Here is a 12,121-nt window from a genome sequence, read left to right on the forward strand (position 1 = left end):
ATGTGGATTGAGTGGGATTGAGTGGGTTTAAATCCCAAGCAAGTCAAATTTTTTTATGATTTTTTTCAATCCCGTCCAATCCATAGGTAACGGGATTAACCGAACAAGGCCTTACATGTTAATAAATCCAGAAATTGTCCCTGGCGTAGCTTAGCTTATACTACGATTAAGCCAAGATCTAAACAAGCTAACAAGACGTTGTCAAATGTCACCCCTGGAAACCAAATTATGTTAACTATGGGCGTACGTGTCGGGATGTGTCACGGCTGCTGCCTTAGCTGTTATCCCATGAATTACCAGTAGCCAGCAGAAGCGTAGCGTAGGTGGTTGTTCCCGTCGTCGTCGTCGCCTCGTCGAGAGAGACTCCATGAGTCAGGAACTCAGTCAGGATCGGATCAGGTGTGATGAATGCCAATTGGGCCGATGGGAACGTGGCGGACGGGAGCCCTCGCCCCGCCGGCAATCTCACAACGATCCGCGTAGCATAGCAGCAGGTACCACACGCCTGGGTGACCCCACATGTCACTGGGACATGAATGAATGCAGGAGGAGTACTCGGCACCAACCTCCTGTCCTGGGCTGGGCCCCTCGCTAGCGCTTACACTATTCTGCGGTCAGACCAGAGAAGAGAAGGCCGCATCTACCACCGCCAGTCGCGACCCCCGTGGTTCCATCCATCCGCGGGCCCGCGCGGCATCTACCACCGGCGCGGACCGAGGACTTGGACTTGCGCTCGCCTTGCATTTGCACGTGACGTGAACGCGACGTCGCTCGCTCGACCACTGCACCACCGTGGCTGCTCGGTCGAGAGTGTATACAACTGCTCTCCATTTGGAGGCAGCAGATTGAATGATCATTTCATCCTCGCAGTCGCAGACATACATTGTCCCGTTCTCTCGCGGCGGGCGCCTGACGATCTCGTCCTCCGCGTCCGCCCTCCTCGTTGCCCACGCACGCCTGAAGGCGACGGCGGCGCTGGCTGCGCGGAGGAAGCCCGAGCGGACATTCCGTTTGCTCGCAGGCCGGATTGCAAGGCCCCCTCTCCCAAATTGCAAGGTAAGTCTCCGTCCGTGCCCTGATTCGGCCGGCAACCGGTACTAACTCACCCCGCCGCTGCCTTCAGTTTCAGCGAGTTCTTTCTTTATGCATTGCGCCCGTGGTCTGCAATCCTGCTTAACACTGTTACAATTGCACACCAATTTGTTTTCCCAGGATAGTCAGGAAGCTAATTAACAGTGTTCGAAAGATGGTCCACCGCGAGCCGGCCGAGGCGGCGGCGGCGGCAGCAGCAGGAGGCGAGACCAGCATCTCTACGCAGCCTCCCTCATCATCCCAGCAGGCTGCGCCACCACCGGCCGTGTTAGTGTACAAGGTCGGGTATCCTCCCCGGAGGAGCCTGGCCACGGAGTTCACCAGCACGCTGAGGGAGACCTTCTTCCACGACAGCCCGCTGAAGCAGTGCAAGGACCAGTCCGTGTCCACGAAGCTCCAGATGGGCCTGCAGCTCTTGTTCCCGGTCTTGGGTTGGGGCAGGACCTACAGCCTGAGCATGTTCAAGGGCGATCTCGTTGCCGGGCTGACAATTGCGAGCCTCTGCATTCCCCAGGTACATATATCAAGGGCAGGGCTGACTGCACTGCTGTAGCGCTACTTCCTGTCTGTGCCTCTGACGCCGAGTCTTAGACTCTGAATCGATAGGATATTGGCTACTCGAAGCTCGCGTATTTGGATCCGGAGTACGGGCTCTGTAAGTTCCATCATCGCATCGATAAATAAACCTGCTTTACTTGTTGTAATGTAACCTGGTGGATCGTTCCAGACTCTAGCTTCGTCCCCCCGTTGATATACGCTGCGATGGGTAGCTCCAAGGACATAGCGATCGGGCCAGTCGCAGTGGTCTCTCTTCTGCTAGGTTCGCTTCTGCAGAAGGAGGCTGACCACGACAAGGACAGGGAGGAATACCTGCGCCTTGCGTTTACGGCAACCTTCTTCGCTGGCATCACTCAAGCAGCTCTGGGATTCCTGAGGTATACAACTATACATACACTGCACGCCTGATGAGGTATACAACTATACATATATCTGGGATTCCTGAGGTCCGTCGATCCTAACGCTGCCGTCCTTTTTCAGGCTAGGTTTCCTCATCGACTTCCTGTCGCACGCCGCCATCGTTGGGTTCATGGGGGGAGCGGCCGTCACTATTGCCCTGCAGCAGCTCAAGTATGTGCTCGGCATCAGGAGCTTCACCAAGGAAACCGATATAGTCTCCGTCATGGAGTCTGTCTGGGGTTCAGTTCGTCATGGAGTACTTACCCTACCTTTGAACTTATTAATTAGCACTGTACGACCTGGCTCCTGTACTTAGCTGCTGACAATAAGGCGCGGTTTTGTGCAGTGGAACTGGCAGACAGTTGCGATTGCCTTCACGTTCCTTGCTTTTCTTCTGCTTGCCAAGTACATTGTGGGTGTATCTTTTTATTTTTATTTTTTTTCCTCCAGACGGTTTTGCTTTGTTTTTTATAACCTGGTAATGGTTTTTTCTTTCCTTTCATACGCACAGGGGAAAAGGAACAAGAAGTATTTCTGGGTGCCTGCTATCGCTCCTGTAACTTCGGTTATTCTTGCCACCCTTTTCGTGTACCTCTTTCGCGCTGACAAGCAAGGTGTTCAGATTGTAAGTAGTACCCAAGTTAGGGAAGAACGCAGGCCCTAATATAAGACCCAGGAGCTCAAACAGACCATGTTTTTCACAGGTGAACAAGATCAAAAAGGGCGTCAACCCGTCATCTGTGCACAAGATCTACTTCACCGGTCCATTCGTCGCGAAAGGGTTCAAGATCGGCGCTGTTTGCGGCATGATCGGCTTAACAGTATGTATATGCTATGCGCAGACGACCCACCTTGTCCTTTCATATATATGCATGTTCGTTTTCCCACATCAAATCAAATCTCTCCGCGCGCGTTATCTTGTCAGGAAGCCGTTGCCATCGGAAGGACGTTCGCCGCCATGAAGGACTACCAGCTAGATGGGAACAAGGAGATGGTAGCACTTGGGACGATGAACATCGTAGGCTCAATGACGTCTTGCTACATCGCAACAGGTTTTCCACAGTGAACTGAAACACAGTGAACTGATGAAGAGCGTATATAAATTTGCTAGCTGCGACTGCGACTCTTTTCAGGCTCTTTCTCTCGCTCGGCGGTCAACTTCATGGCCGGGTGCCGGACGCCAGTGTCCAACGTGGTCATGTCCACGGTTGTGCTCCTCACCTTGCTGCTCATCACGCCGCTGTTCAAGTACACCCCGAACGCGATCCTGGGCTCGATCATCATCTCTGCCGTCATCGGCCTCGTCGACTACGAGGCGGCGATCCTCATCTGGAAAGTCGACAAGATGGACTTCGTCGCCTGCATGGGGGCCTTCTTCGGCGTGGTTTTCAAGTCTGTCGAGATAGGCCTCTTGATTGCTGTAAGCTAGGACCATCCATCCATCCATCCTTTGGTTTAATTTGGTTCCACAAGATGGATCGATAGTTGTGATGTTTTTTTGCACTGCAGGTGTCAATCTCGTTTGCCAAAATACTTGTCCAAGTAACAAGACCCAGGACTGTGCTGCTGGGAAACCTTCCAGGCACCACGATCTACAGGAACACGGAGCAGTATCCGCATGCGAGGCATGTTCCTGGGGTGGTCATAGTCAGGGTGGATTCTGCCATTTACTTCTCCAACTCCAACTATGTCCGAGAGCGGTAGAGACACATCCATCCAAACCGTGCGTTATTGTCGTCGTCCTCACAAACTCTTGTGTGCTGTGCTGTGCTGTGTGTGCTCCATTTCAGAATCCTTAGGTGGTTGACGGACGAAGAAGATAGAGTCAGCGCAGAGGGGCTGCCTAGAATCAGTTTCTTGGTAGTAGAGATGTCACGTAAGCAGAGATCTTCTGTTGATCGGTCGGATGTCGTGGGAGTTCGTAACTGTGTGGTTTCCCCCCTGATGAAAGCTGATGCCTTTTTTTCTTCTTCTTGCAGCTGTTATAGATATCGATACGAGTGGTATCCATGCCCTTGAAGACCTGTACAAGAATCTCCAAAAGCGAGGCATTCAGGTATATAGACTGAAACCTTTTTTTTTTCTTTTTTGCCCGTATATTGGATCGTGGTACTTGAGATGCCACTTGAAAAAAAAGAACAAAATGTGACATTTGGAGTAAGATCCAACAGATGCTACTCAAGAAATTAAAAACCTGATGAGAACAGAAAAAGAAAGGACGCCTTTTGATTTTTAAGTTTTAACTGATGTGTTTGTGTTTGTGCATGTGGCAGCTTCTCTTATCAAACCCTGGCTCTGCCGTGATTGAAAAGCTCCAGTCGTCCAAACTCACCGAGCACATCGGAAATGGTCATATCTTCCTCACGGTCGCAGACGCCGTGCGTTTCTGCACTTCCAAGTCGATGCAGGAGCCTTGAACTGAAATGGATTTGTTTGCGTCCACATTCTGTTCTCTAATCTCTACTGTATACGTTATGTATCATGTATTCATGTAATCAGAATAATATACATATGCAAGTTTACGAATGACAGGAATAGTTTCGAATGCTGTGCTCACAGTTGCTTAACGCAAAAGCTAGTGTGCGATAGTATTCCAAATGAACATTATTATTTACAGACAAGAGGATAGGATCAATCTTGAACGTATAACTATAATTTGATCAATGTAGAAACCGAAGGAAACATATAAAACAAAACTGAATTCGACTTGTGTGGTCAGCCAGACAGGCATTCCCTTAAGTGTTCAGTCGCTCTTACTCCAACCAGTCCATTTTACAAGCCGTAGTCTTGACAATGACGAGGTCTTACATGTTTTACTTTAGACTATTCTAGCAGGCTTCCTATTTCACTCTGTATTTCAAACTTTACTCTGCAAACAATGTAATTGTTGGAGGCCTTCGGCTTCCAAAGGTACTCAAAAATATGATTTAACAATGTTTCTGGAGTATGATACATGAACAGGTATCTTCGGACTTAGGTCAAAACTACAGTGTGAAGAAGCACAAAGAATACGAAGGATGGCGCAGAGCCGAAGCTATGCGCAGGGGAGCTTCGGCGTGATAACAGAAAAGGGAACCGACTTATAAGGGAAAAGGTTATTTAGACCCCGATGGACTATTATAGAGTTATTAGCAAATGTAAAGGGCATGGGTGTAATTTTACATAGGCTGCGTCTCGTGCCTATAAATAGATGAACAGTGCTCCCGTACGGTTCACGCTGACTGGACATTTGCTTTTGCGTCACACTTGTACTTTTACCTTCTTTCAAGCCGAAGGTACTTTTGTAACTTGTTATTATTTCTATTTTTCCTTAATAATAAAATAGAAATGAGTTGATGGTAATAAATAACTGTTGATATTATCTTTTATATCCCATATGTTTCTTTCCTCGTTTATATGTTGCTTTGACGAAGGTACGTCCTTTACAACCTTCGTCCGAAAATTATTATCTCTCAAAGGGATATAATGCTTCGAAGGACGAAGGACTTTAACGTTTAACATTCTCTGTGTTGCCTTGTTCTTGACTCATAGCATTTGAGAACAAGTCCCCAACATTAGCGCCCACCTCCGGTGAACCCTTTCCGACCACTTTCAGCAAGCATCGACCTTCGTCATGCCGCCAAAGAAAGCTTCAGCGATAGGGGCTGCCGCTCTGCAGCCGCTGGACCCGAACCAGGAGACCCTTTCTCTTTGGGAGGCCCAAAGCCAGAAGAGGAAGACCACCACTCCAACGCCTCAGGAGGACGACTTGGACCAAGAAATCAGGAATATGAAGATGCTTCATCAGCAAGTGCAACGGAAGAAGGAAAAGATGGCTCGACTAGCTGACCTGCAAAGGCAGATAGACGAAGCCTCTGAAGAAGTTCGTCATCTTGCTCAGGATGAGCAAAACCGAAGGCCCCAGCACAAAGAGCTTCACCAAGAGGGCTTCATCAACGAAGATGATTGGTATGAGGATTTCCATCATGGAAATTTTGCCTTTGATGATGCTTCTCCTCTGTCAGCAGAACTGCAGGCTACACCTTGGGCCCCCGTCTTACAAACCACCTCAGCTCCACATGTATGACGGACACTCAGATCCGAAGCAATTTCTGATGAGCTACGAAGCAACCATATCTTCATATGGTGGCAACACTGCAGTCATGGCGAAATCCTTCGTCATGGCAGTCAAAAATGTTGCACAAACCTAGTACTCCTCTCTTCGGCCAGGAACAATCACATCATGGCAGAAGCTGAAGGACATGCTGATCACTAGTTTCCAAGGGTTTCAGACGAAGCCGGTTACCGCTCCAGCTTTGTTCCAGTGCACGCAGGATCACGAGGAATACCTTCAGGCGTATGTTTGAAGGTTCTTGCGTTTGAGGGCACAAGCGCCAACAGTGCCCAATGAGATTGTCATTGAGGCCATGATCAAGGGGCTTCGGCCCAATACTTCGCCAGGAAACCCTCTCAGACCTTGGAAAAATTGCTTCAGAAGATGGATGAATACACCCGCGCTGATAATGACTTTCGTCAAAGAAGGGAGGAAGCTTATAGGTTCTCCGAAATAACCAGGGGCTTCGGAGGGAGAGTCTACCCTAGGCATGTTAGATCAATTCATTCCACTCAGAATGACGACAGAGGAAGTCAGCAACAGAGGCCGCAATATTCCTCCCAGGCTTCGGGGCAGCAACAGAGCTATCCTCGGCCCCCAGCTCCAAGGGGCAGATGCGCCAGGGGCTTCGGAGAAAGGTTTGGGGATCAGCCCAGGAAAATTTATTGCCTATTCTGCGGTGAGGACAAGGGCCATACCACCAGGATGTGCCATGTCACCATCCAGAAACAAAAAGAGATAGTAGAAGCTGCAACCCAATAGAGCCAGCAGAAGCAAGTTATGCATACTGCTTCGTACCACTCACCGTACATTCCAGAGTATGTGGGTAACCATTCTGCATCTTCTGTTGCTTCGGCAAGCCAATCTCAGGCATCTTGGCAACAGCTTCCACCTCCACCACCAATACAACGAGGCCAGTAGCCAGAAGGGAGCCAACACACTCATCAGCAACGAGACTTCAGAGAGGAGTCCGAAGCTCGCACAGTCAACAGTACTGTACCAGAGTCGAAGCACATCTACTAGAAGATATCCTGCTGCTGAAATAGTTCTTGCATTCGTTATCATTTTTCTTTTTAATAAGGAACAATCATTGAAAGCCTAAGTTTTTCTTGTCGTTTTCAATTTCTTGTAACAGCTTCGTTTTTGCCATAGTGAAAATATATCTTATACACAGACTTGCGGAATCCAAAAAGTTGCTGAAGCATGAAAACTCGTTCTTAAGAGCTCGTGACTACAGAAAGTATCCCCGAAGCTACAAAAAAGTCGTTCTACGAAACACAGTGTAAGTTTGCTGAAGTTACAAAAAGTCGTTCCTAAGGGAGCGCAGCGTAAGTTTTCTGCTCAAAAGTCGTTCCAAAGGGAATGCAGAGCTTACAGCGAAAAATAAACGCTGATTCCGCCGAAGTATAAGGCGAAGCGCGAAAAGTCAATGTGAATACCGCCGAAGTAAAAGGCGAAGAAGCTCCTAAGGGAGGCTTACAGCGAAAAGTCAGCGCTGATACACCGAAAAATAAGCGGTGAAGCCGAAAAATAAACGGCAAAAAGATTGTGTGCTCTACTGTGGGAATGTGTGTGTATCTTCGGCACAAATATCATTTTGCATAGCATAACATCATTACATCATTTGCATGGCATATCATCATACATCATATTGCATCTATGGCACAAGAAGGGGATACAATGTTGATCTTCGGAGATTGTTTCGAAGAAGCAGTGCCAAGGCACAAAATAAGTTTTGAAGAAGTACCGCTTCGTCACCTCTAATATGAAAAGGAGATCTATTGCTTATGAAGCATAACGTTTTTACGAAGATTGGATGTTTTTACGAAATATGGATATCCTTCACGAAGCATGAAAAGAAGGGAAGGTGTTTTTTCGCCGAAGGCTCAAAAACAATATGTATGTAAAGTTTCATGCATCGTAAAGAATTGAGTTACAAGCAGCTTATATATTACATTCAAAATTATAAAAATATTACACACTTTGTTCAGCAAATATTACATTCCAAATTTTTTTACAATAGCAGCTGTTCTTCTTTTAAAACTACTTCCGCAACTTCGTTTAACAGTTGAGAAATAGCTTCATCCAAAATAGCTTCAGCCATTTTAGTGATTTTTCCTCTCTCTTTGCTTCTGGGTCGGCCGTTGGCTCGAAGGGCTCCGGGGGAGGAGATAGCTTAGCTGCGATACAAAACATAAATAAGTTCGAAGTCACAGAAATAAAACACAAAGTCAAAAGCAATTAAGCAATACCTATCCGCCTTTCAAGTTTTGCAGCTTTCTCAGCTGCCTTCGTCGCTTCTTTTGCATCATGAGAATCTTTTTCACTCTTTTTTATTATCTCGTGCGCCACCTCTCGGCTGCCATTTTCCCAGATGTCAGTGAAGAATTTCCCGCCAACTAAGCTTGCTTCGGCCGAGGGGTCTTTTGTATCTTCAATAGATAAGGCAGCTTCGGTTTGAGTCAAAGCTTTCACGTGATCACAGCCTGATTTCTCCAAAATAGTCGCGATTCCTCTGGCACCTGAGAAGGCGCAGACATCCCCACGACCACTCAAAACTTCTTCAAAGGCTTCAGCTTCGTTGTTAATCCAGTCAATTGGGCCTTCAGGATCGCCCCTTACGAAATTATCCTCGCTAGAGAATGCGCCAACATTGGCGAAGCTAGATTTTATTTTTTGCACACATTCTATGGATTTTTCGTAGCATTTCTCTTTTGAAGACCGAAGTTCTACAACTGTATTCTCCGAATAATTTTTCCAATAGTTACTGGCGTCTCGGTCAGCTTCGGGAATTGCACACTTTAACTTCGCTTCAGCCAGCTATTTCTGAAGATCGTCAATTTCACACTTCTGGGCTTCAGCCTGGGCTTTGGAAGTAGCTTCGTCTTCTTTTATTTTATTTAGCAATGAGTTTAATATTTTATCTTTCTCAAGACCTTCGTTCCTTAGTTCGATTACTTCGGAACGAAGGTTGTTTAAGGCCATGGTGCATCACTCGTCTTCAGCGCTTTTTTGTGCCCTGAGGGCGTTGCTAAGAATAAGGCCCTAAAAAGGAATACGGTATTAAGTATAAGCAAATGGAAAAATTTTGCTTTTCAGTAAAATTCATTTTCTCACCTTTAAGCTATTGTATGCTAAGCTGTCGGCTAATTCATCTTTTGATAGCACCGAGAGCCCGTCCTCTAGTGTCGGGAATCCGAAGCTTTTGCTCATCTCCCGGTAGACAGAAATCTCCTTGCTGTCTGGGAGACAATACAAGAAGTCTTCTTCTCCGCTGCCGTTGAAAATCAATGCCCCCTTCGGATATTTCAATTTTTGGGCATAGAACTGAGCTTCTCGCTTTTCTTTTTCAGTCAACTTTTTCCTCGAAGCATGTCGTAAAATATAATTGAGAGCTTCGGAAAATGCTTCGGGGGTGGTGAGAGCACCTAGAGGGGGGGTGCATAGGTGATCCTGTAAAAACTTAAAACTTAACACCACAAACTTGATCAAGAGTTAGAAACAATGGAATCAAGTGAGTAGATAGGAGAGCTCTTGTGAAACACAATAGACACAGTAAGGACAAGCACAAGAGACACGAGGATTTATCCCGTGGTTCGGCCAAGTACAAAACTTGTCTACTCCACGTTGTGGCGTCCCAACGGACGAGAGTTGCACTCAACTCCTCTCAAGTGATCCAATGATCAACTTGAATACCACGGTGTTCTTCTTTACTTTACTCTTTTCCCGTTTGCGAGGAATCTCCACAACTTGGAGTCTCTCGCCCTTACAATAAGAATCAATATGAAGCACAAGAGTAAGGGAGGGAAGCAACACACTCAAAGCCACAGCAAATACGCACACACAAGACCAAAACTTGAGCTCAAGACAATATCTCGAGGTTCTCACTAGAACGGAGCTCAAATCACTAAGAATGTCGAACAAGTGCGCAAGAATGAAGTGTGAGTGATCAACAATGCTCAAGGAATGCTTGGTGTACTCCTCCATGCGCCTAGGGGTCCCTTTTATAGCCCCAAGGCAGCTAGGAGCCGTTGAGAGCATTTCAAGAAGGCAATTCTTGCCTTCTGTCGCCTGGCGCACCGGACAGTCCGGTGCGGATTTCTTTCCTTCTTTGGCCAAGCCGACTGTTGGCGCTTTGGAGCCGTTGGCGCACCGGACACTGTCCGGTGCACACCGGACAGTCCGGTGCCCCTTCTGACCATTGGCTCTTGCCACGCGTCGCGCACGGATTATGCGGCCGACTGTTGGCCCGGCCGACTGTTGGCTCACCGGACAGTCCGGTGATTTATAGCAGTACGCCGTTAATTTCTTCACGAGAGCAGCCAGTTGACAGACGCCGGCCTGGCGCACCAGACACTGTCCGGTGCACCACCGGACAGTCCGGTGCACCCAGACCGAGCTGTCTTTGGCTGAACAAAGCCATCTCTTTTCCAACTTGATTTCTCCTGTTTCCAGCACTTAGACACAATTCATTAGTCTCCAAAACAATGTACTAAGTCTTAGGAACATACCTTTTTACTTGATTAGCACTTTGTCCATCACTTTGCATAGATTAACATAAGTCCACTTGTGTTGGCACTCAATCACCAAAATACTTAGAAATGGCCCAAGGGCACATTTCCCTTTCAATCTCCCCCTTTTTGGTGATTTATGCCAACACAATAAAAAGCAACCAAAGGAAGTGCAACATCAATACAAATGAGAACTCAAAATTGTTTTGATTCAAATTTGGCATATATGGATCATTCTTTGCCACCACTTGGTTTGTTTTTGCAAATCAAACTCAATTTCTTATCTCTAAGTCAAACACACTTGTTGAAACATAAAGAGAGATATTTCAAGAGAAATTGATCAAAGATTCAAAAACTCCCCCTTTTTCCCATAATCAGGCCTTCTCCCCACAAGAGACCAATGTTTTGACAATAAGAGACAAACAAGAGTATTTTGACAGACAAAAACTCTAACTCTACTATTTTCAAAATTCTTTTAAGTGGTAGCTGATCAATTTCTTGCTTTGGCCTTATTTTATCCCCCTTTGGCATCAAGCACCAAAACGGGATCAATTTTGGCCCTTTAACCCTATTGTCTCACCAAAATCTTCAACTAAGAGTAAAAAGGCAATAAGAGTACATAGATGAACTTGGAGTGAGTTACTCTCTCATCGGAGTGCAGTGAAAGTCTTGCACGGTCCAAGTCCACCTTTTCCCTTTCAAACCTCCTTTGAGACTAAATTGAGCAAACTCAAGCACACAGTTAGTCTTTAAAGGGTCAAGTTGTAGCACATCTCCCCCTAAATATGTGCATCACTTGCAAATGGACTTGTGAGGTCCGGGGAGTGCTTGTACAACTTGAGCACCATAAACAAAATGCATTAAGGAACATGATCAAGGCATAAAACACATGTATGCTATAAATCAATCCAGGTTCCGCGAATCTAAGACATTTAGCTCACTACGCAACCTGCAAAAGGTCTTCTCATCTAGAGGCTTGGTTAAGATATCGGCTAGCTGGTTCTCGGTGCTGATATGAAACACTTCGATATCTCCCTTTTGCTGGTGGTCTCTCAAAAAGTGATGCCGGATGTCAATGTGCTTTGTGCGGCTGTGTTCAACAGGATTATCCGCCATGCGGATAGCACTCTCATTATCACATAGGAGTGGGACTTCGCTCAGATTGTAGCCAAAGTCCCTGAGGGTTTGCCTCATCCAAAGTAGTTGCGCGCAACATTGTCCTGTGGCAACATACTCGGCCTCAGCGGTGGATAGGGCAACGAAAGTTTGTTTCTTAGAACTCCACGACACCAGGGACCTTCCTAAGAATTGGCACGTCCCCGATGTACTCTTCCTATCGACCTTACATCTAGCATAGTCGGAGTCTGAATATCCAATTAAGTCAAAGGTAGACCCCTTTGGATACCAGATCCCGAAGCAAGGCGTAGCGACTAAATATCTAAGAATCCGCTTCACGACCACTAAGTGA

General features: G+C 46.8%; 1 protein-coding gene across 2 annotated transcripts; it reads left to right on the plus strand.

Moving 5' to 3' along the window:
- The first annotated feature begins 814 nt into the window (after window positions 1-814).
- sfp2 (sulfate transporter2) lies at window positions 815-4,597 on the plus strand. 2 transcript variants are annotated; one of them, XM_008679398.4, is made up of 14 exons: window positions 815-1,056; window positions 1,213-1,606; window positions 1,684-1,747; window positions 1,820-2,027; window positions 2,131-2,305; window positions 2,396-2,461; window positions 2,561-2,674; window positions 2,754-2,870; window positions 2,975-3,101; window positions 3,183-3,469; window positions 3,559-3,749; window positions 3,840-3,925; window positions 4,029-4,105; window positions 4,323-4,597. In XM_008679398.4, the coding sequence occupies exons 4-14, from the start codon at window positions 1,855-1,857 to the stop codon at window positions 4,464-4,466; spliced, it is 1,557 nt and encodes a 518-aa protein (XP_008677620.1). In that variant the 5' UTR covers window positions 815-1,056; window positions 1,213-1,606; window positions 1,684-1,747; window positions 1,820-1,854; the 3' UTR covers window positions 4,467-4,597. The 2 variants fall into 2 exon arrangements, with proteins under 2 accessions (XP_008677620.1, NP_001305976.1); NM_001319047.1 differs by having other exon boundaries at window positions 843-1,056; window positions 1,699-1,747; window positions 4,323-4,592.
- The last annotated feature ends 7,524 nt before the right edge of the window (window positions 4,598-12,121 follow it).

This window comes from Zea mays, chromosome 4, assembly GCF_902167145.1.
Source record: "Zea mays cultivar B73 chromosome 4, Zm-B73-REFERENCE-NAM-5.0, whole genome shotgun sequence".
Classification (NCBI taxonomy): domain Eukaryota; kingdom Viridiplantae; phylum Streptophyta; class Magnoliopsida; order Poales; family Poaceae; genus Zea; species Zea mays.

Bases quoted from the DNA above. Each gene is read 5' to 3' on its own strand.
- sfp2 (NM_001319047.1), top strand. From the start codon at position 1,247: ATGGTCCACCGCGAGCCGGCCGAGGCGGCGGCGGCGGCAGCAGCAGGA. The intron at 1,748-1,819 runs GTAAGTTCCATC...GGATCGTTCCAG, and splicing joins GGATCCGGAGTACGGGCTCT to ACTCTAGCTTCGTCCCCCCG. The intron at 2,871-2,974 runs GTATGTATATGC...TTATCTTGTCAG, and splicing joins GCGGCATGATCGGCTTAACA to GAAGCCGTTGCCATCGGAAG.